Source organism: Triplophysa rosa, linkage group LG10 (assembly GCF_024868665.1).
Source record: "Triplophysa rosa linkage group LG10, Trosa_1v2, whole genome shotgun sequence".
Lineage (NCBI taxonomy): Eukaryota > Metazoa > Chordata > Actinopteri > Cypriniformes > Nemacheilidae > Triplophysa > Triplophysa rosa.
The window spans coordinates 9,899,918-9,927,831 of NC_079899.1; the positions used below are offsets into that span (position 1 = coordinate 9,899,918).

At 39.7% G+C, this 27,914-nt stretch overlaps 1 protein-coding gene across 1 annotated transcript; it reads right to left on the bottom strand.

The window, feature by feature from the left end:
• Positions 1-346: 346 nt before the first annotated feature.
• On the bottom strand, positions 347-27,504 carry sptb (spectrin, beta, erythrocytic). Its single transcript, XM_057343632.1, has 36 exons — positions 26,955-27,504; positions 23,024-23,175; positions 22,772-22,945; positions 21,671-21,777; positions 21,477-21,557; positions 21,255-21,370; positions 21,047-21,159; positions 20,763-20,950; positions 20,549-20,666; positions 19,803-19,961; positions 19,389-19,691; positions 19,147-19,297; positions 16,605-17,475; positions 16,204-16,341; positions 15,357-16,116; positions 14,943-15,145; positions 13,296-13,386; positions 13,060-13,206; positions 12,691-12,960; positions 12,368-12,592; positions 12,187-12,276; positions 11,685-11,963; positions 8,179-8,309; positions 7,277-7,481; positions 6,920-7,143; positions 6,609-6,759; positions 6,200-6,444; positions 5,977-6,115; positions 5,085-5,169; positions 3,845-4,041; positions 3,541-3,614; positions 3,396-3,459; positions 3,061-3,314; positions 2,747-2,920; positions 2,605-2,647; positions 347-2,508 (listed from the first exon to the last, which is right to left on the bottom strand). Exons 1-36 carry the CDS (start codon positions 27,463-27,465, stop codon positions 2,320-2,322), a joined length of 7,422 nt encoding a protein of 2,473 aa, XP_057199615.1. The 5' UTR covers positions 27,466-27,504; the 3' UTR covers positions 347-2,319.
• Between the last annotated feature and the right edge of the window lie 410 nt (positions 27,505-27,914).

Below are 27,914 nucleotides of genomic sequence, written 5' to 3' on the forward strand. Positions count from 1 at the left end.
TGTCTTTACTACTTTACTGAGTCATGCATTTAGTAGGGCCGCACGGTGCGATAAATAAAAAAATACACGAGCCCTTCAATATTTTTAACTTTCCTTGTAACACATCACACGTTGGCCAACGCCTCTCAGTGTATTGCTTCATATTGAACATTTCTGAACATTTCTGTTATCACTAATATATTTTTTTTTAAGTTTGACGTTTACTTCTTACTCAGCAGTGCCCTCTACAGGATAAGAGCGGTATATTTTAGCAGCAACTGGTTGAAAAGAATTCCTTTTATGTTATCACTTATATGTTTAAAAAGGCATTTAAACAGACAACAAGAGGCAAATATTTTTGCAAACGGTTTATTAATCTTCTCAATGTGATATATCATGATATGATATGCTATGATGTATTATTTATATATTCTTAAAATGATTCATACTTCAGCTTATTATTTGTGATTTTGCATTGAACATAGAGATAAAAAACAAAAATGAAAAGAACGGAGGAACAAAAGTTAAAAGGGAGTTCACTGTAACTTAGACTGCAGTGTGTTTAAAACAAAGATCTGGAGGTCCAAGTTTTCCGTGCAGTGGGCAAAAAGCCAAAATGAACATAAAGCACCGTGTTGACCTTTATAACACAATGATGTTCCTTTTTCCTAGTCCTACACAAACACCCAACAAAGAGATGAAGCGTACCTACTACATTTACTTTAGTTTTAGTACTTGTAGCAAAAAAATCTGATAAAAACTGATTACAGATATGTACTTCAATATTGGCTATTATTGAGGAGAAACAGGGCACTTCACGTGTTTATAAATAAAACAGAAGTCTGAATGTTTATGTGGTCTGCTTATTATACCACCTAGTTTCTTCTGGTACGTGAATTAAAGGTATTGTTCACACAGAAATAAGAATGAATGCATCATTTACTTATCTTTATGTCATTTCAAACCTGTGACTTTGTTCTGGGGAACACAAATAAAGATATTTTGGAATATGTATTATTTGTTCTGTGTCCATACAATGGAAGTCAATAGAGTATTTTTTTAATGCTATTTTGGTTTTACTTTTGTGTTCTTAAGAAGAAAGTCATGCAAGTGTGAAATATCATAAGGGTGAATAAATGATGTAAACAATTATTTTTGGGTGAACTATTTTTGTTAATAAAAATTGCCATCCCTCTGCCATTACTTTCTGTCATCACTTGCATATCATGCCATTTCTGTTACCTGAAAGTTTTGTTGGCCATAGGATTTGATTTAGACAGAACTGACCAACCTATACTGCTCCTATACTCTTTAACCATATCTATTTCAAAATTGTACATGGTAAGGAATAAATATTTTTATGACAATTGTGAGAAGTACGATTTAGCGCACATTAGGTTAAGTTATTGTAGTTGTTCTAATGCATTGTAATGTTCTAATTGCATACATGATATGATTATATATATAAAATATTAAAATACCTACTGTATACTGGGAAACCTGAGTTCTGAGAGGGTAAAACTCTTAAGTACTGTAATCATATAGCACCATACCTCATGCATTGAAAAAAAATCATATTCAACTTAGATGAGGTTTAAAAATGTCTCTGTATCTCATCTTTGACTACCATCACAGTACTTCATAATTCTAACATTAATATATTACTATAATATTATGATTAATATTTATAATATATTGTCATTATAATATTAGTATTCCTATTTCAGTACCATAATGGAAAATAGCTTTTGCAACACATTAAACAATCTAAAACCACTCAACACTGTGCATTCTGCATATATTGTATGTTAAAGCCATAGTGTACAGTGTCAAACTCTCTCATCACAACACCTCCAGTTATCAAACTCTATGGAAGTTCCAATGCAAAGAGCACAGTATTACATTTGCAACCATTTTTTAAAAGAACAAAGCATATTAACAAAAGTAGGTATACTTGAGTTATAATACACATTAAAGCATGCCTAGAACAAGCTCAGCACATAAAAAATCAAGGCAAAAAGAAATCCTTTTTTCTTACAAATACTTTTTGGTTGAATTGGAACAAGTTCCTGTGCTTTTATTTGTATATTGAGTAATTTCGGTGGCTATAGTTTAGGAAAATACAACAAAATATAAAAAGCAATACATGTGTTTAGCAACACTTCATTAGCTTAGATACAGGCAGCAGTGTAATCTACATTTCAAGCTAAAACCTTACGAAGTAATATAATGTAAAAACAATGGTGTTATAAATCTGTTCCATTTGCGACAGTGTCACCTGTGTCACATTCTGTCTAGGGTTTCGCCCTGTTTTGTTTCCGTGGATTGTTTGGGCCCTTTTTATTTCTTCTTAGTGAATAGACTAAACCTCTTCTCCTTGTCTTTCTTGGTGGATGGGACTTCAAGAGTAGTGGCAGAGGAAGGTGGGGGTAGGCTTTGTGTCTTCACTCCCGATGGCCCTGCGACTGGTTCCTCTGTCATGGGTTGTGCTGCCTGCTCTATAGCTTTAGTCCAATTCTGAAGCTCCTCCTATGGAGACAAAGAAAATGCATATCATTCGCTAAAAAAGGCTTTTTTGAAACTTCTGGATTAGAGGATGGATAGAAAAAGCATTCAATAACTCACCTCATCTTTACACTGGAACAAATATTCACTTCCATCTCCAAGTCTAAAAGAGGACCAGAAAATAAAATAGGGGTAAGCAATAAAGTAACACATCTCATAAAACGTAAATACATTTTGTAATATTAAGGGCAAAGATCCTTACCGCAGTTTGAAAACCTGCTTCTTTTTCTTATAGTTGGTCAACACCTCACATGAAGCATGGGTAAGGCTCAAGGGTTCCTCTCCATGGAAGGTGACACTATGGCTAAAGCTTTTGGCATCCTTGTAGGCAAAGATATGTCCATGTCTGAGCACACAGTAAAGGTTGTTCCAAGACCTAAAACAAGAGTTAAATAGGACACCTTGTATTTAATGGTCAGTAAAGATCCCACATGCATGTCTCTATATTCTGATACCTACATATGGCTTGATAGAAATTTGTCACCCATTTTCATTGCTTAAAATCATAAATCTAACCTGTTGGATGCTTTTTTATTAAGTCCCTCCATCTCATGTTTGCGGGCTAGAGTTCCCTCCAGCAGGACTGGCTGAGCTTGGGAAGATTCGGTGGGAAGAGTTGAAGCCTTTTCTGATTCTTTGGTGACCTGAATAGATGTGGAGGGGTCCAGCTCTAAAGAGCCACTTTGTATCTCTGAGACCAGTTGCACGGTAGATTCTCCTGCTGTACCAGCAAGTCCACCGGAACTAGGCTCTATTACTTGAATTCCAGACTATAGAGCACAGAAAAGTCAGAAACAGATTCAGAAAATCATAACGGGTATAAAAAGTCATAAAGCTTACACACAACTGACCATAGACTGATCTTCTGTTGTGTAGAGTTGTGAGGACTCCTCTGCAAAACCTGTGTCTTCTTTTCTAGTGGCCAGTGTTTAAGAGTCAAGCCTTGATTTAGAATATGGAACATAAAATTTGGTGCTTCACAGTTCTTATATTTACCTGCTGTCTTTCTCCTCCTCTTGTATGTATTGTTGCATGTCTTGCTGTTGCTTTCGAATTTCCAACAGCTCCAACTAGAATAGATTATAAATAACAGTAATTCGATTTTTACATTTTCTTAAGATCATGTGAGTGATGCGTGCTTATGCAAATCTCGCTGATGCTTTGGTAGTTGCCAGAATGTTGCTATATGAATGTTCTCGGCACGTTGCAACTAATTTCCTATTCTTGTTGTCAAATATCTAAATTATATAGTTTATTATTTTATGAAAGTGTGAGCAATAGTGTGTGAGGAAACACATACTGTAGTAAGCCGTTCCAGTGCTGAGAATCGCTCCTCCCATGTAGCTGTAGATTTCTCAAAGGCCTCATGCCTTTTGAGCAGTTTTTCAACCTCATCCACTGTCTCGCCCAGATCCTTACTGGCCACGTATGGCTCCTGGGCTACGAGCCAGGCCTCTGCCACAGACGCATCCCGAGCAAACTGACATACCTCCAACACTAGAGGGAGATATAGTCATTAGCACCTGTGGTGTACAGCACATGAGCTTCTCGTTTTCTAAAATTGTGCGTCCTCATTTTCCTGTTCCTTTGTCAAAATCTGCCTTCATGAAGGACATATAAATGATCTTAATGCACCGTGAGGAGGCAATGATCAAGGACAGAGAAAGCTTACTGAGGATGTATATGCAAAGAAGCGCAGAGACATGAGAATTGTAAGACAATTTTTGATCAAAGCACTTGATGCTTGCTTAAAGGGATATTTCCCCAAAATGACCATTTTGTCATCATTTACTCATCCTCAAGGTGTTCCTAACATGTATAGATTTCTTTGTTCGGTTGAACACAAAGATAGATATTTGGAAGAATGTTAGCAATCTGTGTTCAACCGAACAATTTTTGGGTGGAGTGTCCCTTTTAAATGTTACATCTTTTGTCAAATGTCAAATTTAGCCAAACAACAATACAGTACAATGTTAAACCTTTTGGGATTAGTTAAGCTCCAAGAACATATCTGCAGATATTTTCAGCACAGCGACAGAATAGAGCTGTGCAAAAACATCGATTTGGAGTAGCAATTGGGCGAGCGAGGCCAAGGACATTCAAATTGATAAAGACGTCTTTGATTGCTGCGTCCTTCTTTCTTTCCCTTGCACCTTTTCTGTGCATCCTTGTTGGAAGGAAGTGAGAAAAGCAAGCAAAAACGGGACAATGAGAAGTTTTAGAAATGAGAAGCATGCAATGTAAGGTATATTGTGTCTATAGCTGTGTGATTGACTGCAGGGATGTAGGCGTCGATCCCCCGACCACCACCTCAGTGATGTAACATTTACTTAGTAGTTCTTGCTGAAAGGCAGGAAAATGAGTGCTAGGCATAGTAAATTATCATTTACCGCTTGCATGTTGGATCAGATTACTGCAGAAGCCTCCAGTTTGCAAAGGCTTCTGCTGAGTCTTTGTACATTGCTGGCATTTTTTATTAACACAGTAATAGTTGCTATGCCTCTGAGTAATTATGTGTTTGTTGGCATGTGTAAGCTTACAAAGTCTAAGCCAATCCCGTCTGTCATCCCACTTGAGCATCATTTCTTTTCTCTTCTCTATCAGTTGCATCAGTTTCTCCTTGATCTGCGAGGAAGAGACATATTTAAGGTTAGCCAACAATCACGCTTCACATCACTAGTTCTCACCGAAAATAAATAACTTCTGGAAACATTGTCGCAGCCAATTGCGTTGAATGTAAACACCACTTAAAGTCCGGGTAAAGTGACATTAATATATGTGTTCTGACTGAGTTTGTCACACAACAGAAAAATGTGTTATTAACCACCCAGACAAATTTGAATGGAGAAAGAAACATCCAAGTAAATAAAATAAGTTATCAAAATCTTGGAAAAATAAGCAGGACTCTCTGCTCTCAAACGCTGGGGCGTGTTCGCTGTTGGCGCTTACTCGTGTCACTCAACCTGAGTCCCCAGTAGGCTATATGTGAGGATTTTTATGGGAGGATTTAAATTTTAACACGCGCAAGCCAATGCGTGCGATATTCATCAATAGAACATCACTGAAGCACGTCCATTCACGTCTGCATTACCATTTGTCTTTTGTCGTGAGATTTGCTTAGTTGGGCAGAGTGAGAGCGTGATAGAGCCTAAAAGCGTGTGAGCTTGCAACCCTGAGCTCGGGATTGAGCAGACGCTTGATGCTAGGCGCTCTAATGATAGGGGAGGGGCTATGCATGCTTGGACGCTCCATTGCCTCATCGATCCACCATTTTAGCCCCGGCAAAAAAATCCTGAACAGAGAATTGGTGAAAAACTGTTGAAACATTTAACTCCACAATTCAGTACTACATACTTCTGAGCCTCTGTAATGTGTTTCAGCAATACAATTCTCAGAATTCTCTTTACCCGGACTTTAACCTCATTGGTTTACCTCTGCAGAGTCTTTGTGCTTGCGTTCCAAGAGGGCCTGGCCCAGCTCGATACATTGATTAAACTTTGGCCCACGGGTCTCTATCTCAGCACGGATCCCTTGGTGATATTTCATCAGAAGCTCCACTGAGGATACATCTCTATAGTGGAACAAGAGAAAAACGTCATCAAACATCATAGACACTTCGATTTTGCTGAATAGCTACTAGAATAGCTTTCCTTACCTTGGCTTTTCTTGTGTCTCTATCTGCTGAATGATGCTTTCCATCCAGGCCAGCAGGTCTCTCACAATGGTGAAAAAGCGGAACTTGTTCGCTGTTTCTTCCAGCCGTTTTCTCCTGCCCTCACAAGCATCCAAAAGTCCCTTCCAGGCATCCACAACCTCTTTCTCAGTTTCCTGAATGGCAGTGGCCTGATCTCCTGCGTATTGGGCATGTAGCCGAGCTGCAGTGGCCTGGAACTGTTTAACCTGCAAGAACAGAGATATGGAATTATCCTTAAAATTTCCAATTGTAACATTGAGATTTTCCTAATTTTAGCCAATGGCTGGTAAGTATAAAAACATGGATGTTTAAATGGAAAATAGCATGAGGATGGGGATACTTTGTTAATGTGCCAGGTTGTTTGCTGTACCTGTTTTCCCAAGGAGCTGATATCCCTCTCAAATGCAGCATGCATGCGATGGAAGGACTCCGCTTTGCTGAAGTCCTCACCCAGATCATCAGGAAGCTCATTCTTCTTTTCCAGGATGTGAGCAACCAGCTCCTTTCCATCATAAAAGTACCTAGAGAAGTTCACGAGTATTAGTAGTAAGTTGTTTAGTCTTCCAATCTACAGATAATATTGGACTTGACAGACTTTTTGGATTAGATGCAATACGTTAGTAGGAGTAATATGATCTGACACAAGTACATCTGAACTGTAGTCGGTTCTCTTATACTCACTTCAGCAGGTCATAGGAGGCCGTGAGGAGCTGGGCGCGGGTGTCGACAAGCTCCAGAAGATCTGCCCAGCTCTCATTAATCCCATCTTTCCATTCCGCCATGGTTGCAGCTTCACTGTGGCCTGCTTCGATCAGCACATCTATGGTCCGATTCACAGCATCTACACGCTCTTGACCCACTGTCCCGGTCTCCCGTGCGAATTCCCTGAACTTATCTCGCAGGATCTAAAATATTAATTAGCATGGCTATAACAACTAGAAAAAGTAGCACTGAGTATGCAAGGTCTTGCATTATACATGAAGAAAGTTTTTGTGTGTGTAAAAGGTCATAGTATGCTTTCTGTGAGGGGGGTTTTACCATCACATGGTCAAGGTCTTGACCCATCTCTTGTGAAGAGGCCACCACGTCACGTTCTGCAATCCACTGCTCAAGATCCTCCACTTCACGGCTCAGCAGGAAATGGTGGTATGTGTGATCCAGCTTCTTTTTGCGGTCTTCTGATAGCTCCTTCAGCCCAGCATACTGTTTATCAACCTGGCCTTGTCTCCGAATGATGGCCTCACTTCACATACAGACAACAGATTATTGAGTCACTCACTCAGTTCCTCATTAGAGACCAAATGTGGATGTTCAGAAACATCCAATACTGTACTTTCACACCTTTCTGGTTGCGACTGATTTTGTACTGTCACTTTATAATTTTGTGTTCATTGTGGACAGACGATAGATTATAGACAGACAGATTGCTAAAATTTTGTTACTGGTTCAGACATAGTGGGAAGGTTCAGTGTTTGCTTTCCTCCTATTTTCGATATATAGCCAAAGCGACGATTCATCTAAAAATGAAAATTCTGTCATCATTTACTCACCCTCTTGTCACTTCAAACCTGTATGACTTTTCTTCTGCAGAACACAAAAGAAAATATTTTGAAGAATGCTGGTAACCGAACAATAGCGGTATTCACTTCTACTGTATGGACACTAAACCAATACAAGTCAATGGGTACCGCCATTGTTCGGTGACCAACATTGTTTATAATATCTTCTTTTGTGTTCTGCAGAATAAAGCAAGTCATATATGTTTATATCCCATTTCCTTATACTATACCCCCCATTCTGGATAAGTTTTGGTTCTCATTTGTAAGTCACTCTTTATCACAGCATATGCTATAAAAATACGTATGTACATACAAACTACTCTAATGTTTTGAAACATTTAAAAAAAAAATCTGTGGAAATGTGCAGTCAGTGTGACATACCCATCTGGGTGCTCTTCGGCCAGCATCTTTTGTGCACGGTCTGCCAACTGATGGATGGAATGTGCATAGTCATCTACAGTCTGCTTCAGAACCAGGTGTCGCTTCAGCATGATCATAGCACTCTGCTCATCCTACAATGGACAGATAACAAATCCACTTTACAATAAACTAAGAGCATCTCTACAATACCAGATAGCACAGATATTGCATGTGAAGCATGGATATCACATATGTTAACAAAAAGATTATTATGAACAGCAGTCACAAAACATGACATCAATTGTTGTGACTGCAAAATATAAAAAACAAACCTAATTTTACTTTAACAGAGCCACCTCTGGTACTAGCCTTATTTAAGTATGGCTTTTAGTCAGTATTGCTCACAGAATTTATGACCATCACAGAGCTGACCTAACTTGGCAATGTTGAGACGTCTTTAGACAGATCAGCATAAAGCCGTAATACTATTGTTCTCTAAGCTCTTACTTTGGCTTTCTCATCAGCAATCATGTAAAGTTCTTGTTCGCCGATCCAGGCCTCAGCTTCATCTGCATCATTGTAGTACTGCTGGGCCTCATTGGAGCTGTAGAGCCGTGCTCTCCGTTTGGCCATTTCATCCTGCAACTCTGCCCAGTCTTCTTGAAGCTTCCTCATCTCCTCTGACATGCGCTCTGCCTCTAGACTGCCCTCTGCCACCATTCGCCGTCCACGCTCTAACACTTCATCAATACGTGGCTGGTGGCCATCAATCTCTTTTTGTAGTGACTGTAAAAGATAGGGTGAAGGGACATGATCACACAATGCATGATGATAATTTTCACCTCCAGTCAGAGAAATGAACAAGGGAGGTTGTGCTCATGTTTAACATTGTGTGTGGAGACATCCTAAATATTGAGGGTCCTCCATAAACGGGGTCGGGACCCAGTGCTCTACTGCATTGCATATGGAATTGTAGGTGGGACTGAAGAGGACAAAATGTACAACTCACTTGGTTCTTTTTGAGAAGAAGTTGAACAGTCTGGAGATTATTTCCATGATCCTCAGACATTGCCATTGGTAACCTCTCGTTAACCCAGAGCTGAAATAAACAAATAAAAAACAACTATGAAGAAACTATGATTGACAAAAATGCAATGTTTGGGTGTTTTGTATGCTATATGTGTACATACCGTCTCATCTGCAAGATCTCTGAAGAACTGGTGCACTGCCTTAGCGGCCTCCAATTTGCTTCTGCGCTGGGCGAGAGGTGTGAGAAGCTTTTGGAAGTCCCTCTGAAGAGTTTGCTGCTCGATTTCCAGCTCAGGCTGGTCCTCTCTAAGAGAGGCATGCTGCTGTACGGCTTCCTGAAGCTCCTCTAGTTCACGTGCACGATCCTGAACTTGATTTTCTGTCATCTAGTGGAAGTGCAGGACAGATAAAAACAATATTCTGTAAGCTACCACCAAAGATGAAGGGACAACACTCAAAACATAACAGGCTTTTAATGTCACACCTGATATTTCTTCAGTTGAATGTTGGCACTGGTAAGATCTTTCACTTCTTCGTCTACATCACCCTGGAGCTGCAGTTGCAGTTCAGCTAACCACTTCTTTATGTCAGTCAGGCTCTGGTCAAACAGCTCAGAGCGGTTTGCGTCAAACAGCAGCCGAGCCTTCTCCTGTGTGGTGCTCTCCAGCTTATCCCACAACTCATGAAGCTTAGCGAGACGCTTCGTAACAATGGGCTCAAACTCGGGCTTGGACACCATCAATTCCTGTCCCTCCTAAATATTAGCATTGTACACATTCACGGTATTTTAAAACAGAGAGTAGAACACCAGGGAACTGATCAAATGTTGACATACACATAATGTTCTATATACCTTATCAATGTTATGAAGCCAATCTTTGTTAGATGCTAGCTCTGCCATGAAGGCCTGGTGTTTTTGCCATTTGCTGTGAAGGTTACGAGCTTCATCATATGATGTGTCCTGTGCAGTCAGCATCTTCTCATTTATCCACAGTGTAAGCTAGAAGAGAGAAGTGCATAATGAATGAGATAAAATATCACAAAACCTTTAAATATATAATGGGAAGACAATGAAGAAATGTTGCTCACATCCTGGGTGTTCTGAAGGAAATGCTGAAGTTCCATGTTGTCTTTGAGTTTCTCTGAGACTTTCTTGGCTTTCTCTCTGTTTTTGTTGTACCTGAAGACATGGTACACACAAACACATGACAAGTCACTGGTATGTCTTCAATGCAGAATGATGTAATGAAAGAAGTGAATATGGTTTCATTTGAATATGGGTAGACATTGACATGGCTTTCCTTTGCTCCTCCATTCTCTCACTGAAGTAGACACTTCAAAAGAGCAACAGAAGCCAATATGTTAGGTGTACTTTCACAAAGAGATCAATACCCATCAAGACAGGCTCCCATCATTAGGAGCTACAGACAGCCAAGGCTAATAGGGGAAATGCAGGTTTTACAGCATAATGCTTCTCTTGCTTACTGCTGATCCAGCACAAGTCAAGGAAGAAAGCAGAAATGCATGGGTGTATTAACATTAAACTATCATAGAGAGACACTGACACTACAGGATGGCAAAGTCAATTAAATGAGGACAAATATAAAGATATTTGTTATGCCAATATGACACAAGTTATTTATTAATCTTTATTTATTTAAATTACATTTTATTAGTATTACTCTGTATATAATACCTATTATGTTATTCACCATAAAGTAGAATGTTATTTAATGAACATTTATTTTTACCGTTATTATGTGAAGTAAAGATTCACAGCATTTTAACACAACTTCTACTCACAAATTTAAAAGCTGGTATTGAATTGTTGAAGGTAACATCATATTATATGACTATGCATTACTTTATGGAGAGCTTACAGCCTAGTCAATCTAAGATCTTACAAATGACGGCTGCAACCTTTCCCTTCATGCATATTGCTGCAAAACTAAGCCTTGTATGCATTTTTGTTGTTGTCACACAATAAACAATATTAATAAAATTAACATTCTTTCAAATTCACTTTTTAGTAATGTTCTTTGTAAACATTTTGTCCTTTTTGCCTTGATTTTGACCATATTGAAGTGGTATACTGGTAAAAGATCATATTTATTGTCGTGATTCTGTCCATCTTGTCATGTCTTTTTTGATCTTGTAGCAGAATCACGGCAGGATCCCTTGTTTTATGTGAGAAAGCCATGAGATGTTTATGTTTTTTTACTTCTCATGTGTTTTCTCGTGTCTGTTAACAAAAAGATTATTATGAACAGCAGTCACAAAACATGACATCAATTGTTGTGACTGCAAAATATAAAAAACAAACCTAATTTTACTTTAACAGAGCCACCTCTGGTACTAGCCTTATTTAAGTATGGCTTTTAGTCAGTATTGCTCACAGAATTTATGACCATCACAGAGCTGACCTAACTTGGCAATGTTGAGACGTCTTTAGACAGATCAGCATAAAGCCGTAATACTATTGTTCTCTAAGCTCTTACTTTGGCTTTCTCATCAGCAATCATGTAAAGTTCTTGTTCGCCGATCCAGGCCTCAGCTTCATCTGCATCATTGTAGTACTGCTGGGCCTCATTGGAGCTGTAGAGCCGTGCTCTCCGTTTGGCCATTTCATCCTGCAACTCTGCCCAGTCTTCTTGAAGCTTCCTCATCTCCTCTGACATGCGCTCTGCCTCTAGACTGCCCTCTGCCACCATTCGCCGTCCACGCTCTAACACTTCATCAATACGTGGCTGGTGGCCATCAATCTCTTTTTGTAGTGACTGTAAAAGATAGGGTGAAGGGACATGATCACACAATGCATGATGATAATTTTCACCTCCAGTCAGAGAAATGAACAAGGGAGGTTGTGCTCATGTTTAACATTGTGTGTGGAGACATCCTAAATATTGAGGGTCCTCCATAAACGGGGTCGGGACCCAGTGCTCTACTGCATTGCATATGGAATTGTAGGTGGGACTGAAGAGGACAAAATGTACAACTCACTTGGTTCTTTTTGAGAAGAAGTTGAACAGTCTGGAGATTATTTCCATGATCCTCAGACATTGCCATTGGTAACCTCTCGTTAACCCAGAGCTGAAATAAACAAATAAAAAACAACTATGAAGAAACTATGATTGACAAAAATGCAATGTTTGGGTGTTTTGTATGCTATATGTGTACATACCGTCTCATCTGCAAGATCTCTGAAGAACTGGTGCACTGCCTTAGCGGCCTCCAATTTGCTTCTGCGCTGGGCGAGAGGTGTGAGAAGCTTTTGGAAGTCCCTCTGAAGAGTTTGCTGCTCGATTTCCAGCTCAGGCTGGTCCTCTCTAAGAGAGGCATGCTGCTGTACGGCTTCCTGAAGCTCCTCTAGTTCACGTGCACGATCCTGAACTTGATTTTCTGTCATCTAGTGGAAGTGCAGGACAGATAAAAACAATATTCTGTAAGCTACCACCAAAGATGAAGGGACAACACTCAAAACATAACAGGCTTTTAATGTCACACCTGATATTTCTTCAGTTGAATGTTGGCACTGGTAAGATCTTTCACTTCTTCGTCTACATCACCCTGGAGCTGCAGTTGCAGTTCAGCTAACCACTTCTTTATGTCAGTCAGGCTCTGGTCAAACAGCTCAGAGCGGTTTGCGTCAAACAGCAGCCGAGCCTTCTCCTGTGTGGTGCTCTCCAGCTTATCCCACAACTCATGAAGCTTAGCGAGACGCTTCGTAACAATGGGCTCAAACTCGGGCTTGGACACCATCAATTCCTGTCCCTCCTAAATATTAGCATTGTACACATTCACGGTATTTTAAAACAGAGAGTAGAACACCAGGGAACTGATCAAATGTTGACATACACATAATGTTCTATATACCTTATCAATGTTATGAAGCCAATCTTTGTTAGATGCTAGCTCTGCCATGAAGGCCTGGTGTTTTTGCCATTTGCTGTGAAGGTTACGAGCTTCATCATATGATGTGTCCTGTGCAGTCAGCATCTTCTCATTTATCCACAGTGTAAGCTAGAAGAGAGAAGTGCATAATGAATGAGATAAAATATCACAAAACCTTTAAATATATAATGGGAAGACAATGAAGAAATGTTGCTCACATCCTGGGTGTTCTGAAGGAAATGCTGAAGTTCCATGTTGTCTTTGAGTTTCTCTGAGACTTTCTTGGCTTTCTCTCTGTTTTTGTTGTACCTGAAGACATGGTACACACAAACACATGACAAGTCACTGGTATGTCTTCAATGCAGAATGATGTAATGAAAGAAGTGAATATGGTTTCATTTGAATATGGGTAGACATTGACATGGCTTTCCTTTGCTCCTCCATTCTCTCACTGAAGTAGACACTTCAAAAGAGCAACAGAAGCCAATATGTTAGGTGTACTTTCACAAAGAGATCAATACCCATCAAGACAGGCTCCCATCATTAGGAGCTACAGACAGCCAAGGCTAATAGGGGAAATGCAGGTTTTACAGCATAATGCTTCTCTTGCTTACTGCTGATCCAGCACAAGTCAAGGAAGAAAGCAGAAATGCATGGGTGTATTAACATTAAACTATCATAGAGAGACACTGACACTACAGGATGGCAAAGTCAATTAAATGAGGACAAATATAAAGATATTTGTTATGCCAATATGACACAAGTTATTTATTAATCTTTATTTATTTAAATTACATTTTATTAGTATTACTCTGTATATAATACCTATTATGTTATTCACCATAAAGTAGAATGTTATTTAATGAACATTTATTTTTACCGTTATTATGTGAAGTAAAGATTCACAGCATTTTAACACAACTTCTACTCACAAATTTAAAAGCTGGTATTGAATTGTTGAAGGTAACATCATATTATATGACTATGCATTACTTTATGGAGAGCTTACAGCCTAGTCAATCTAAGATCTTACAAATGACGGCTGCAACCTTTCCCTTCATGCATATTGCTGCAAAACTAAGCCTTGTATGCATTTTTGTTGTTGTCACACAATAAACAATATTAATAAAATTAACATTCTTTCAAATTCACTTTTTAGTAATGTTCTTTGTAAACATTTTGTCCTTTTTGCCTTGATTTTGACCATATTGAAGTGGTATACTGGTAAAAGATCATATTTATTGTCGTGATTCTGTCCATCTTGTCATGTCTTTTTTGATCTTGTAGCAGAATCACGGCAGGATCCCTTGTTTTATGTGAGAAAGCCATGAGATGTTTATGTTTTTTTACTTCTCATGTGTTTTCTCGTGTCTCGTCAGTTGTCCCGCCCCTCTCGTTTCCTGTATTGTTTCCCGTCCTTGTCTAATGTTTCCCACCTGTCCTAGCTCTTTATCCCTTTTTTGTCTTGCCTTTATATACCCTCATGTTTCTTTGTCTTGTGGCTCGTGCATTGTATATGGTGTCTTCGGTGGTGTTCCTTGTTCATTGTATCCTGTGATTACCTGTTTCTTCTGTGCTCGTGGTCCGTTTGGAGTGTCCTGTCAGTCTTAGTAAGTGTTTAGTTTGGTTTATCTAGTGTTGTTTATTTTCAGTTTAGTGTTAGTTAGTAGTCGTCCTGTCATTATCTTATTGTATTGTGTTTTCCCCCATCGTGGGTTTTTGTTTTGTGTTTTATGTAAATAAAGTCTTGTTTTTGTTAACCTCATCCCCCGCTGCCTGCAATTGGGTTCTCTTCCGCACACATTTCATGACAATTTATAATATAATAAAAGAATATAAGTGATATAATGATAAGCAATACAGACCTGTCTTCAATAGATCCTATCTTGTCTTTCACCCTTCCTGAATACAGGTTTCCACAGTCCACCAGCCTCTGACCAGTCTCCATTGTGCCTTGTATTTTATCTTCATTTGCGTTCATGGTGGTGACAAAGTCCTCATGCTTTTTCAGGGCCTTCTCTGCACCATCTAGAGTGTCAGGTTTGTCTACATGGGCCAGAGTGTATTCCTTGGGGGAAAACATAGAGAACATGTCAGGGATAAGACTAATTTTATAGTCAGCTAAATCTAGAAGTTGACAAGTAGTTATGGACGATTACCCTTAAAAAGACTTACATTGTTTTGTAGAAAATATTGTTCAAGTTCAACAGACTTTAAATATTTGCATGTTTTATACATTTTTGTTTGTACGATCCATCATTTTGAAATCATGTGTATACCTGGTTATTTAAGATGGTCTCAGCCTGCTTGGCATCTCTCATAAACTGTTGGAACCCAAGACCCTGATCTAGGAAGTTCTTACGGCTGTCCCACATCTTGTGCAGCTCATCCCAGCCCTTATCAAGACCCGCCAGCCTCTGCTCCAGCTGCTGGTATTGAGGATCATCTTCTTGATCCTGTATGACAGCTGCTCCTGTGTCCCTAACACGATGGTAGTCTTCCTCATGGCCATCCATGTCATCCCTTACAGCATTGTGAAGACTTAATAACTGCTCAGCCTCTGGTAAGCTATCGGGCATGTCTTCAGAAGCAATAGCCTTCTGTGTCTTGAACAACCAGGCCTGAAAATCATCCATATCCTGTAGGAAGGTCTGCAGCTTGCTGACCTCCCCAAGAGAGTCCTCACGGTCTTTCAGGGTACATTTTAGGGTGTCCCAAGCTGCATCTAGCTCTGCTTGCCTAGCAAGGATATCAGAAGCATGGTCTGGATGGTCCTTGACAAGCTTCTCGGCCTCACCATGCAGAAAATCCAACTTATCTTGGATGGCAGCAAGATCTCTCTCCATGCCAAAGAGCTTCCTTTGGATAGTTATTACTGCAGCCAGGTCATTTCCAAGGTCTTGCGTAGACTCAATGACTCGTGTCTTCTCTTTTATCCACGACTCTGTCTCATCACAATCAAGGTCATAGTTGTGGAGACTGACGGCTGAATCTACTTTATGCTTCTTATCTTCCACCATTGCCTTAAAGGCTTCCCACCTATAGGGAGAAAGAGAGACAAATTACAAATCATCCATAGTTTTTTGGTGGAATTGTGAACTGAACTGAGAATTTAGTGACACTTGCCTCTTATTGAGACGAACTTGACAGTCTTTTACTTGTTTTGTTTGGGGATGTCTGCTGTCTTCAAGTTGCTTGGCTGCTTTATTTACACCATCAACCCGAGCCTGCATGTTACCCATCTCTTGAGCAAGGATGCTTAGCCTGCAATTAAACAAAAGACAATGGTTTATACACAAGTCTTTAGTATACTATCTCCTAACCCAGGGTTTACTCATCCTGCTTCTAGAGACTACAGAGAAAAGCTTCAACCTTAAATCAAAAGCTAGTCCAAACCTTGATTTGCAACATTTCAGGTTTCTTAGGGTTGGATCTAAACTTTGCAGATCAGTGGGTCTCGAGGAGCAGGATTAAGACCCTAATTTGTTGTTTCTGGTTTCTGTCCACAATGTCATCAAGAGCCATACCTGTTCTGTACAACTTCCAGGTCTTCCAACTTCTCTGGTGTCTCTAGTCCAACCAGCCAAGTCTCCTTCTGGCTCATCCAAAGCTCACAAGCATCTGTCTCACTAAAAATGGTGTAAAGTGCCATGGTCTCATCCAGCTTCTTCTGCCTTAGATCTGAGAGGGTCAAAAGCTCAATATACATATCTCGGATGTCCATCAAACGCCCCTGAATGTCTGGTGTGCTTTTCAGTTCCTCTGGAAGTGCATTGGCTTGTTTGGACAAAGCATCAATGGTGGCTCCATTCTTCGCAGCCTCATCTCTCAAATCACGATGTTTCTTCAGCAGTCGCTGCGTAGTGTATTCATCATGCCCAACGTCATCGCTGCTCATCTGACGCATAGCATCAACCAGCCAGGCTTTGAGATCATCAGCATCACCCTGAAACTGGAAGAAGCATTGGGTGTCTTGCAGATTCTGTTTACGGAAAGCGGCCAGCTCTTCAAGTTCCTGCCACTCCCTCCGCACCTCGTCCATTCGCTGTTGCACTTTAGGGGAACCCAAGTGCTTGGCCTGGATCATACTCTCACCCTCGTCCATCACCTGCTTTAGGTTGTCACGTCTGGCACCGAGCTCATCCTCGAAGATGCTGTGTTTGTTCTGTAATACCAGCACGCTAGTCAGGTCCTTTCCATAGTCAAGAGAAGAAAAAATATGATCCTTTTCTCGAATCCAGCTCTCTAGCTCTGCGATTTCCCACAAAAAGTTCCAGAGGCGTCGTGACTGCTCAAGACGGGCTTTTCTCTGGGCGGCAAGAGCACACAACTCCTGGTAGCACAGGTCCAAATGCTGTACCCGATCACGGATCACTTGTGGGTCACATGGTTTATAGCCTAAACGATACAGAACAGTTTTTTCTCAAATAGAACAATAACAAAATAACTTAATATTGTGTTCATTTAAAAAAAGTAAAAAATGTGTTTTAAATTAATGCTTAATTTTATAGCTATTTTGTTAAGTGCTTTTCTTGTTTTTTATTTCTTTTTTATTTTGCTATTTAAAATAGTTTTTATTTTTGTTTTAGATCAGTTTTTTATTTTTTTTAGTTCATAATTTAATTTTAAAATACCTTTTTCAGTATATTCCTGATGCAAGATTTATAATTATATTAATTTAATAATAAATAAATTAAATCATTTAATTCATAAATCATATTAAGGCCAATATTTATATGATTTCAATAAACCGAAATGTTTTCATGGTTTTTGTTTAGTAAACTATAATATCCTTGCTTTAAGTCACACGTTTAGCAATCCATGTTTTACAAATAAACATAATTTAAAGGTCCAATGTGTAATGTTTTGAAGGATCTACTGACAGAAATGGAATATAATATACATAACTATGTCTTCAGATGTGTATAAAGACCTTACATAATGAAGAATTATGTTTCTAAAATCTAAGGGGCCGTTTACACGAGACCATTTTCAACTGAAAACGAAAAAAAATGTATGCGTCTTGGCCGTTCGTTTAGACGGAAACATTGTTTTTGGGGACTGAAACCGCAAACTTTTCAAGACGGGTCTCAAAGTGCAACTTTTTGAAAACGGCGCCTTTTTCATTTCCATGTAAACTGCAAGACGGATCTTTCAATGACGTCACGCACATGCGTATTACGTGCTTGGTCGCATGAGTATAGCCAAAACAATATGGCGGCTTCCCCAGCAAAATGTGGATTTGCTGCACCAATAAGACCAGCGGAGACACACTATTTACATTCGCCAGACTTTAAACACACATATACGTTGACCAACGGTATTAAAAAGCACTTTTGCCTTATGACTGTGCATGTGTATGTGCCAAGGCACGTCCTGTTTCTTTACACAACAACATCGCCATTCACTGGCCTGGCGTGCATACTACATCGTTTTAATCCGATATCCTGGATCTGTGTAAATGCAGACAGTTTTGATAACGCTGTCATGTGTACGTGAAACTTCAAAAACGCAAAGGAAAAACTTTTCCGTTTTTCAACGTGGCCTTAGAATGAGTTATTTTTATCTACATACAACGCAGGTCCCCCATACATGGAATTCGCCATGTTGTTTCTACAGTATCTCTAAACCAGGGATGCACAATCCTGCTCATGGAGATCTACCATCCTGCGCAGTTCAGCTTGAACCCTATTTAAAAATACCTGTCTGTTATTTTTCTAGTAATACTGAATATCTTGATTAGCTGGTTCAGGTGTGTTTGATTAGGGTTGGAACTTAACTCTGCAGGACAGTAGATCTCCAGGAGCAGGATCATGAACCCCTTGCCCTAAACGGACAAACTGCTCTACAGAGCGCGTTTTATAAATACGTTATCTCTTTCGGCAAAGAAGCGAAAACATGACAACATCTTAGTCCTGTGAGAGCCACCGTAGTGGTTTGAAAGGGAGGGGTGGGGTGAGCCTTTGATTGCAATTCGCAACCTCACCGATAGATGCCGCTAAATTCCATACATGGGACCTTTAAGGCAATAGCCAATATATGAATTAAATAGTATAAAGCTGTACTCACTGTCACCATTGGCAAATTTTAGAGCCGCTGCATTGGCTGATCGTACTCTTTCTGCCTGCACTGCAATATCAGCCTCTACCAACGAATGTTTCTGTAACAAGTCTTCTACTTCCAATAAGTGTTTCCCAAAGTCCGGGGACAAGAGCCGGCCCTGCAGAGTAAATGCCACATTTAGGAGACAGTTAGGAAAAATTCTTCTTTGCACTTGACCATAATATTCTGATAAAACGCATACTTCCTACCTTCATCTCATCCATCCAGCTAATGATGTAGAGCATCTCCTGGAAGATTCTCTGAAGGGTGAGGTTCTTTTCTAGACGGCCTCTGCGATCTTTCAGGAGCTCCTGAAGGTAGTCCCACAGCCTTAGTATGTTGTCTTTTCTCGCATCGATGCGTTTAGCATCATGATAGCGCTCTGCTTCCAGTTCTTTAGACAGGGCCACCAGAGCCTGGACACGTTCTTCATAAGCAGCAATGTCAGTCTCAATGGCCTCATGTTTCTTCTTAGCTGCCTCTACTGCTGATAAGTCATAGCCAAAGTTGTCCTTCACAGAAAAAGAAAAATGATAATTCATTTATTGTTCAGGTGTTGCCAGGTAAGAAAGGTAAGAATTGTCATCTTACAGGTCACACAAAGGCTACTGATTGTGAGTTACCTGTGAAACCAGCCTCTGATTCTCCAGCAGCCAAGTCTCTCTCATGGCGGCCTTTCTGTCAAAGCGACGAGCCATCTGCTCCAGCTTCTCCTGCCTGATGAGTTCATCTCTTAGGACTCGCTCACGGTCGTGCTCCGCCTTCTCCAACCGCTCCCATGCCTGATTCAGAAGGCAAACTCTTATTCACACATCACAAAGCTTCTCAAATTACTGCAGTTCTGTTACTTCAGATTAGATTTTTTGTAATAAGGTCATGTGAAAGGCTACACTTAATTTTTAAGTTATCCCATTACAGTTAATGTTCTTCAGTGGTGTACTGCGAATCGTGGATATGCAACAAACCATGAGATGAGGCTTACACTTAGTGGTGACACAAGTGTTTGTATTGAGGGTGAAATACTATTGCTGATAAAGACAGTAATGTTATTTTGAGCAATTTAGATTCTCAGTTCCTTTGTCTTTATTTTGCCTTTCCTGGGCTGACAAATATTTAGTTGATCTTTTATCTCTAGATTTTTATCATTGAGAAAATGTATTCGATAGACTGACACGTAAACACTTGACAAAAATGAAAGGGAGGCATAGCAAAGCTCCATAGCAAATGGAGCTCCATTTAATTTTTCTCCAAATCAGTTGCCTTCAAAGCAGTTGCCTGTCAAAATCTGTTCCACACAAAATTGCTATTTGCGAAAAAACATTCATGTCATCCTGTGCCACAGCTGGAGCTTATTCCTGTTATTCCTCACCCTGTTGATATCTGCCACCAGTGCACCCTCTTTAGGTGTGTAGACCTTCTGGTTGTTGGCCCTCATTCTACTCTGGATAGTAAATAACAGCACTTCCAAGTTGCCTTTTTCCTGGAATCTGAACAGTAGGAGATCCATCAGAAGGTTAAAGTTAGTTACTTAACAATATCACCCAATATAGGTTTGTAATATGTTTGGCAATAGTCTTAATTACTTTGGTGGTTTTTCCACAGTACGGTAAGAGTTAAAGGCCTGCAGCTGCTGTTGAACGCCTGAAAGGGAGTTAGCAAGCTTGCGATTGTTCAGGACAGTGATGGTTTGCTCAATCCATGTTAGCAGGTCTGATGACAGTGTCTCGTACTTTTCAATCATCTTTTCTGTTTCAATAGCCTGATCCAGCACCTAGAGAATAAGAACTTTCATTAATGTCAATTCGTCTTGAATGAAACATGTATACACAGAAACAGGCAGACTTGTGTACACACTTAAATTATCTACCTTTCCAACTCGCTTGCCCTCAACTGCCAAAGCTTTCATCTTGGAGAAATAGTGGTAAAATGCCACAACATATGTGATTATGGACTTCTCATCTGGGTTCTCAGTAAACACATCTGCAAGAAACACAACGTCAAGATCGGTTATCTCCAATAGAAGGGAAAATTTGTTTTGGCTTAAAAGTGTTTAGATGGCAAATACTGTTACTTGCCCTCTGGATCCAGGAGCTTAGTGACCCCAAGCTTTTTCTCAGCTACATTAAAGGCCTTCTGAAGGTTGTGGGTGGGGTTGGACCGCTGTAGATTGCCATAATCCACCAGATCTGGCCTAATGAAGTGATGTGAGCAGACAATAAAAGAAGTAGAGTTTAAATGTTGTGACTTTTATTAACTTTGTCTTACACATTTTCCAAATTTTAACCAGTTTGTTTAACCTGTGTTTGTGTATGAGAGCATTGAAAGCCATTCCATCCTTCCAGCTTGTGGTGAAGTTGGTGATGTTTATATTGGGGTACCTGCAAATACAAAACAAATCAAACAGATGTAATGGTGACCTAATATCGCCAAAGCAAAATAAGTATTGGCTATTAAATTAAGTAATACTTAAGTGTGACAACTGTTGTCCTACCCTGCAGTCTTCATCTGACACCAGAGGAGCAAAGCATCTTTGGCTGAGCGTGTTTCCTGTCTGCCTGTCTGGTCAGCTCGTCCTGTTTCTACTATGATATCTTGAATCTGTATGCATAAAAGAGAGAAAAACATTTATTAACATTAAAACTTTATCCATGTGTCTAGAGGATGATTTCTGTCATTTAATCTGCTTTGAAGCATGAAATTGAGAACATTATCACGATTTCATGTACTATAACTCTTACATTCATTAAAAGAGTTATTTCAACCTTCATCATCCATTTTCAGATAAAAAGGCATTGTTTCTTTATTTAGATCCGTTTTAGATGTTTTGTACAGTTAGTACAGGCTGTTGAAATCAGGCAGAATAAATGGCAGTCCTTTTATTGGCAAAGGGCTGAAATATGCAGCAGTTCACATTGTTTGAAGCACATGGGCTAAAAATAACCAGCTATCGTATCTAGTGCATAAAACTAAATATATGCTTCACTAAACACTCAAAAACAAACACACATAAACTCTGTTGTTGGTCCAAACATGCTTGTTAGGCTATATATTAAAGTGATAGTTCGCCCCAAAATTAAAATTCTGTCATCATTTACTCACTCTCTTGTCATTTCAAACCTTTATGACTTTCTTCCGCAGAACACAAAAGAAGATATTTTTAATAAAGTTGGTAACTGAACAGCACTGGACACTATTCACTTCTATTGTATGGACACAAAACCGATGCAAGTGAATGGGGTCCAGTTAACAACATTTTTCAAAATATATTCTTTTGTGTTCTGCGGAAGATAGAAAGTCATACAGGTTTGAAATGACAAAAGGGTGAGTAAATGATGACAGAATGTTTATTTTTGGGTGAACTAGCACTTTAAACCCTATTAGTTGTTTGCATTAGTTTACATATGTAAACTTACTCCTTGTCATTATGTACAAAAATGAGTTTATGATGCTGTTAAATGTGTATCATAATCGTAATACAGTGAAACAAAGTGTGGGGTGTTGGGGGCAAGATTTTTATAGGTTTAAATGGGGATGTGACCAAAAAATGTTTGAGAACCACTGAACTACTGAACGTGTGGTTTGATAAGCTGACCTGGAAGCGAAGGATGATGGTCCAGATAAGGCCCAGGATGAGGCGGTGATTCCCATCTACAATATCATGTGATCCCATGTTCTCTAAGTGAACCCTCTGTTCCTTTAAAAACTGCAGAGCTTTGTCCACATTCTCCAGACAGTGGATTCGCATTCGCCCTTTGGTTGGCCTAGGCTGAAATGAAAAGATAAAAAAAATTACTGCAATGAATTCCTGTTATTTCTGTGGCACATTAAAACAGTATACACTCACCAGTCTCTCGCCTGACAGAACCTCCAGTAGTTTAATGAGCATTCTTCCATCCCGCAGGTCCAGATAGAGATCTGTGATTCGACAGCTAACTCGGGCTAGAATGGAATTCACCCATTTTGTGAAGGTCTTCTTCTGGACAGCCTCTCGTTCATCTAGGATTGACAGGGCAATAACATATAGAAATATGTAAAGGACTATGACATGTTTTGCTTAAGCACCAGGTCTTTGATATTGTGTGTGCATGAGAATGTATGAAATGTAAAATTGGCCAAACATTTTATTTTCACCCCTTCAAAAAGCCCTTAAAACATACAAAATAGCTTGTATTGTTACAATATTAGTCGCATACATATTTTTCATGTATACTGAAGTGTATATTTGTATATGTGCATGTGTTCTTCAGCACCAGTTCTGCAGTACTGTGTTTATTTAAAAATCTACCATAAAATTAGTGCAATTAGGGCAAAATAGTGCATTCTTAATGATGTTTTTTTTTTATAAAAGATTCAAAAGCTACAGCTACAGAGAACAGGAAAAGTCAAAGGGATTATGAAAACAAAGGGTAGAAATGATAAAAATAAAGTGGCAGTAAGCAAAGACATTAGAATATGAAGAGGAGATATGGATGGTAAAGAAGATGCTTTAAAACTAGAAACCAGTGGGAATAACAAAACATGCTCATTTACCCTTGAACAAAAAAAAGAAATTTCATAGTCAGGGCAAATCTATCATCTATGGCCTTATATTCTGCCAAATTTTACAAAAGTATTTAAATTAATCTGATGTTTTGTCCTGTTCTCATATCTCCAACTGGATCAAAAAGCAATGAAAAATATTTTTCTCACTCAAATCATTCAAATTCTGCGGAGCCCTTTTAGGGATATGGTGGTGGAAAAAATATGCGAGGTAAGAGAAAAATATATTTTTTAATGCTTTTGCGTTATCGCAAAACTTTTGCGTTCCCCTGAGAAACATTGCGTTCCCTTGCAAAACCTTTGCATTCTCTCGCAAAGATATTTGCGTTCTCTCGTGAACATATTTGCGTTATCTCGCAGAACATTCTATGATTTCGGACAAACACGTCCAGTTGTCCCGCTTTTGTCCACTTCGCGTCAAGTCCTGATCACACGGTCGGGCTTATTTTTGCGATAACAACCGGCTGCCTGTACATTATCCCTTACATAGCTTACATCATTATATCATTGCTAATGTTAAACTGTATAACATTCACCACTTTTCATTAGGCTTGGATTAAAATGTTGTTTATGCTTTAATGTTGTCACATCTAAATTACCATGTTAATGATTTTAATCAAGCTAACCTATATATTTGTAGAGGTCAACATTTCATTTTTACAGTGCAATTTACCATGTTCCCATCCAGACTAAGGAAAGCTACAAATGTGTTAAAGCATAACAAAAGCTTTTAGCCCTGCACCACTACATATTTCATGATCAAACTACTGCCAAATAGATTGAACTTCCTGTTCACACCTTGTACAGAATCCTGCAGTCTAACCTCTGCTAAACGCCACTCTCTCTCCATTATAACAGCAGTGTGTCTAAATGCAGAGGTTTCACGTCTCCAATATCCTCTCTAATTTACCGAGTAGCTCTGTGAAATATTCATATTGATGGATTTTCCTTGTACAGAAGAAGTCCGTGTTTTTCTCATAGTAAGCCTTTACTGGATGTGACCTGCAGTTTCACTGAAGGGCTCTGGACCTACAGAGTGAAGTGCTCATGACTACGTACTTATACAGCTACTGTACAGTACATGGTTAAACTTACCAACATAGAAATTCTCTCAGAAACACTCTGTCAGTTTAAATCTAGACTAAAGACGCATCTTTTTAATCTTGCATACACTACTCTTCCATAATATAAATCCTTAGAGGGTTTAGGCTGCATTAGTTAGATCAACCGGAACCAAAAACACAACTGATGTACTTGTTGCATCAAAGAGTACAGAACAGTACTCTACTCTCAGCCAGTCTTGTCTCATTGTTCCAAGGTTACCACAGCGAGCAGGATGCAGTTCATGGCCTGACCTGATGGTAGAGCGGAGAATGGGAAGTGGGGACCTGACAAGAGCTGAGATGATAGAGCTGGATAAAGAAGGACGCGGTCTCTTGACATGTCTTCACCACAAAACTTCAAATGCTATTAGATTATTAATGATAATCTTAAACTATAATTTATTTTATTATTAAGTTTATTTATTTTATTTAGCCTTGTTGTGCAAGTTCTCTGGAGCTTGTGCAGAGGCAGCAGCTTTTGCCAGAGGGGAACTGGAATCCCCTGGTTGGGCCTGGGTTCTCCTGAGGTTTTTTTTCTCGATTAGAGTTTTGGGTTCCTCGCCACCGTTTGCATACTGTTTTTGCACTATCTGCCTGACCGGGGGGGCTGCTTTAGAATCTTAAAGTTTTACTTAATTAATATTGCATATAGGAATTTATTATCTGTTATATTTGACCTGTGCTTCTCTCTCCTTTATCCTAAATGTGTGCTCTCACTGAGCGTGTGTGTGTGTGCGTACTTGTCTGTGTACGTATGTGTGTGTGTGTGTGTTGTGTGTGTGTGCGTGCGCATCCGTGTGTGTGTGTGTCTCTGTGTCTGTGTGTGTTGGTGCGTGTTGTGTGTGTGGAGTGTTTTGTGTGTGGGTGTGTCTGTCTTCTGTGTTTTCAACCTTTTCTTGTTTTTGCAGGTACAACTTTGATTGTTTTGCTTGTAGTCAATGTGTCTCATGTACAGCTGCTTTGTAACAATGAAAATTGTAAAAGCGCTATATAAATAAAGTTGAGTTGAGTTGAGAAATTAAGTTTAATGTTCGTAGTTCAGAGCGACGAGTTTTGTAAAAAATCTGCACGTTTCAGAGAGGCGGGGCAAAGAGGAGGTACAAACATGCACGGTATGTGGAAAATACAGCGTTTTAAAATCGTGTATACACATTGCATTACATCTAAAACAAACGAAAATATTTGTTTTAGCCGTGTCATATCACCCCTTTAATATAAATTAAATATAAAATAAATTGTTATATTACTAGTCACTAGCTAGACCGATAACCAAGCACAGACCTGAAGTTAATGTGCAGTAATACTGTATATGTATACATTAATGACAACAATGAAAAAAATATTTCTCCGTTCTTTCAAAGCACTGAAGAACTCTCGGGAAAAAGAAAGAAAGAAAGAAAGCGCAGTCCTACGTAAATTAACAGTGACAGTGAACTTCTCTAAAAATAAACAGAGCTGCCAGGAGAGAATAAGTAAGGTGACTTAAGACTATGCTGAATAGACAACAAATAATGGAGAAAGACAAAGAACATAGTTTTCCTGGAAAAAGCACAAATAGCCAAAGAAGGGAAGTGGATGATAGTAAGCCAGCCAATGTACCGATCACTTCATCATTTAGCAAAAAATGATGGGAAAAACAACTGTTTTTTCATTGAATGGAGTTGAAGTCATTAAATATTTAGTGGTAAAACAATTGGGGCGTATGTGGGTAGTTGACAAATATAACATACATGTGTCCTATGGTGTGACAGCAAAAAATCTGGAAATCAAACTTAATAATATATTATTTTATATTATGAATATTTATCAAATTAATAGCTTGAAAAAAGAGATATTTATCTCCATTGTTAGTTAATTTTTAAATATTTTTGCTGTCACGCTATAGGACACATGTACGTTTTTTTTGTCAACTACCCATATACAGCATAAGTAATGACATTAATAAATACTACTACACATAAACACACTTCCTCAGATCTCGCATAAGCCACTAGCAAACGCCAACACACAGATTCCCTTCCAAAAAGCCCACTAATTCCATAATTCCCCTGTGGCAGGGTGGAGTGGTATGCCAGGAAAGACTGCCCTCTGCCTCTTTGAGGGCAGGATGAAAACACTTTTCCAGGATGCTACCTTGTAGTTGTCTAAAGCGCCCATCAAGGATGGTATTGTTGAAGCAGATGTTAGAAGTGCTGTAGCTCAGCCATCGTGCCCGTCTCATGCCCCGGGATGGGGACAGGGGGCATGAGGGTGAAGATCGTGGAGGTGAGGGGCGATGGCCCTTCGGGGTGCAGGAGGAAGAGGAGGATGACGTCGAGGAGACTGGAGTGCGAGTAATTGGCCCTACTTTCGATGGGACGCCTGGTAAAGTGCCGTTTCTTTCCGGATGCTCGGTAACGTTGGGTTTCGCACCTCTCCTGCTCTGGGCTCTGTACACCGGAGGGGTGCTTCTGCTCCGGCTGCTTGGGGCATTGCTCCTGGTGGAGGCTTCTTTCACCGTGCTGTACTGTCGGCTGCTGACCTCCCGGCTGACTGGAGTAGGTCGGACCGTAATGGTCTCTCTGCTGGTCTTCAGGCTGAGTTTGACCTCCCTCAGCCGGGTCTGGCTCACGGGCATCGCACGTAACAGACACGGGCTACTCATTCTTAACGTGCGCAGCCGGGAAAGAACGAGATGACTCCTCTTCCCTCCGTCTGTCTCAGAGTATTCTCGCTCGCCCTCCCTCCCTCTCTCTCTCTTCCTCACTTGCTCACTCCTCACTTAGCAATGATGTTGTGCCTCTCCCAGGCAGCACATGGAGTGGTTTTCAGTGCCCCAGCCATGAATATAATATGCCTTTTTTTCCTGACTGCCCCACAACACAATGACACAAGCTCAACTACAACATGATCAGATGGGCATATGTGTCTCACTGCTGTGTATTTGTGTTACAAAACAATACGAAGTCCGTGTATGAAGGGTGTACATAAGCTTCTTTTGCATTCTTTTTTATGCATATTACAAACATATTAATGATTGTGTATTCAAAGTGTACTTAGTATACTCAAAGGGATATGTGTCTATTTAAAAGCGGTAAATCAGTGGTGAGGTAA

What these genes read in the sequence shown, in the direction of transcription:
- sptb (XM_057343632.1), bottom strand. Translation starts at nt 27,465, where the DNA reads ATGAGTAGCCCGTGTCTGTTACGTGCGATGCCCGTGAGCCAGACCCGG. An exon ending in ATAGGATCTATTGAAGACAG is followed by an intron (nt 13,387 to 14,942) that starts GTCTGTATTGCT and finishes CCATGTCTTCAG; the next exon opens with GTACAACAAAAACAGAGAGA. An exon ending in GCCGAAGAGCACCCAGATGG is followed by an intron (nt 7,482 to 8,178) that starts GTATGTCACACT and finishes CTGTATGTGAAG; the next exon opens with TGAGGCCATCATTCGGAGAC.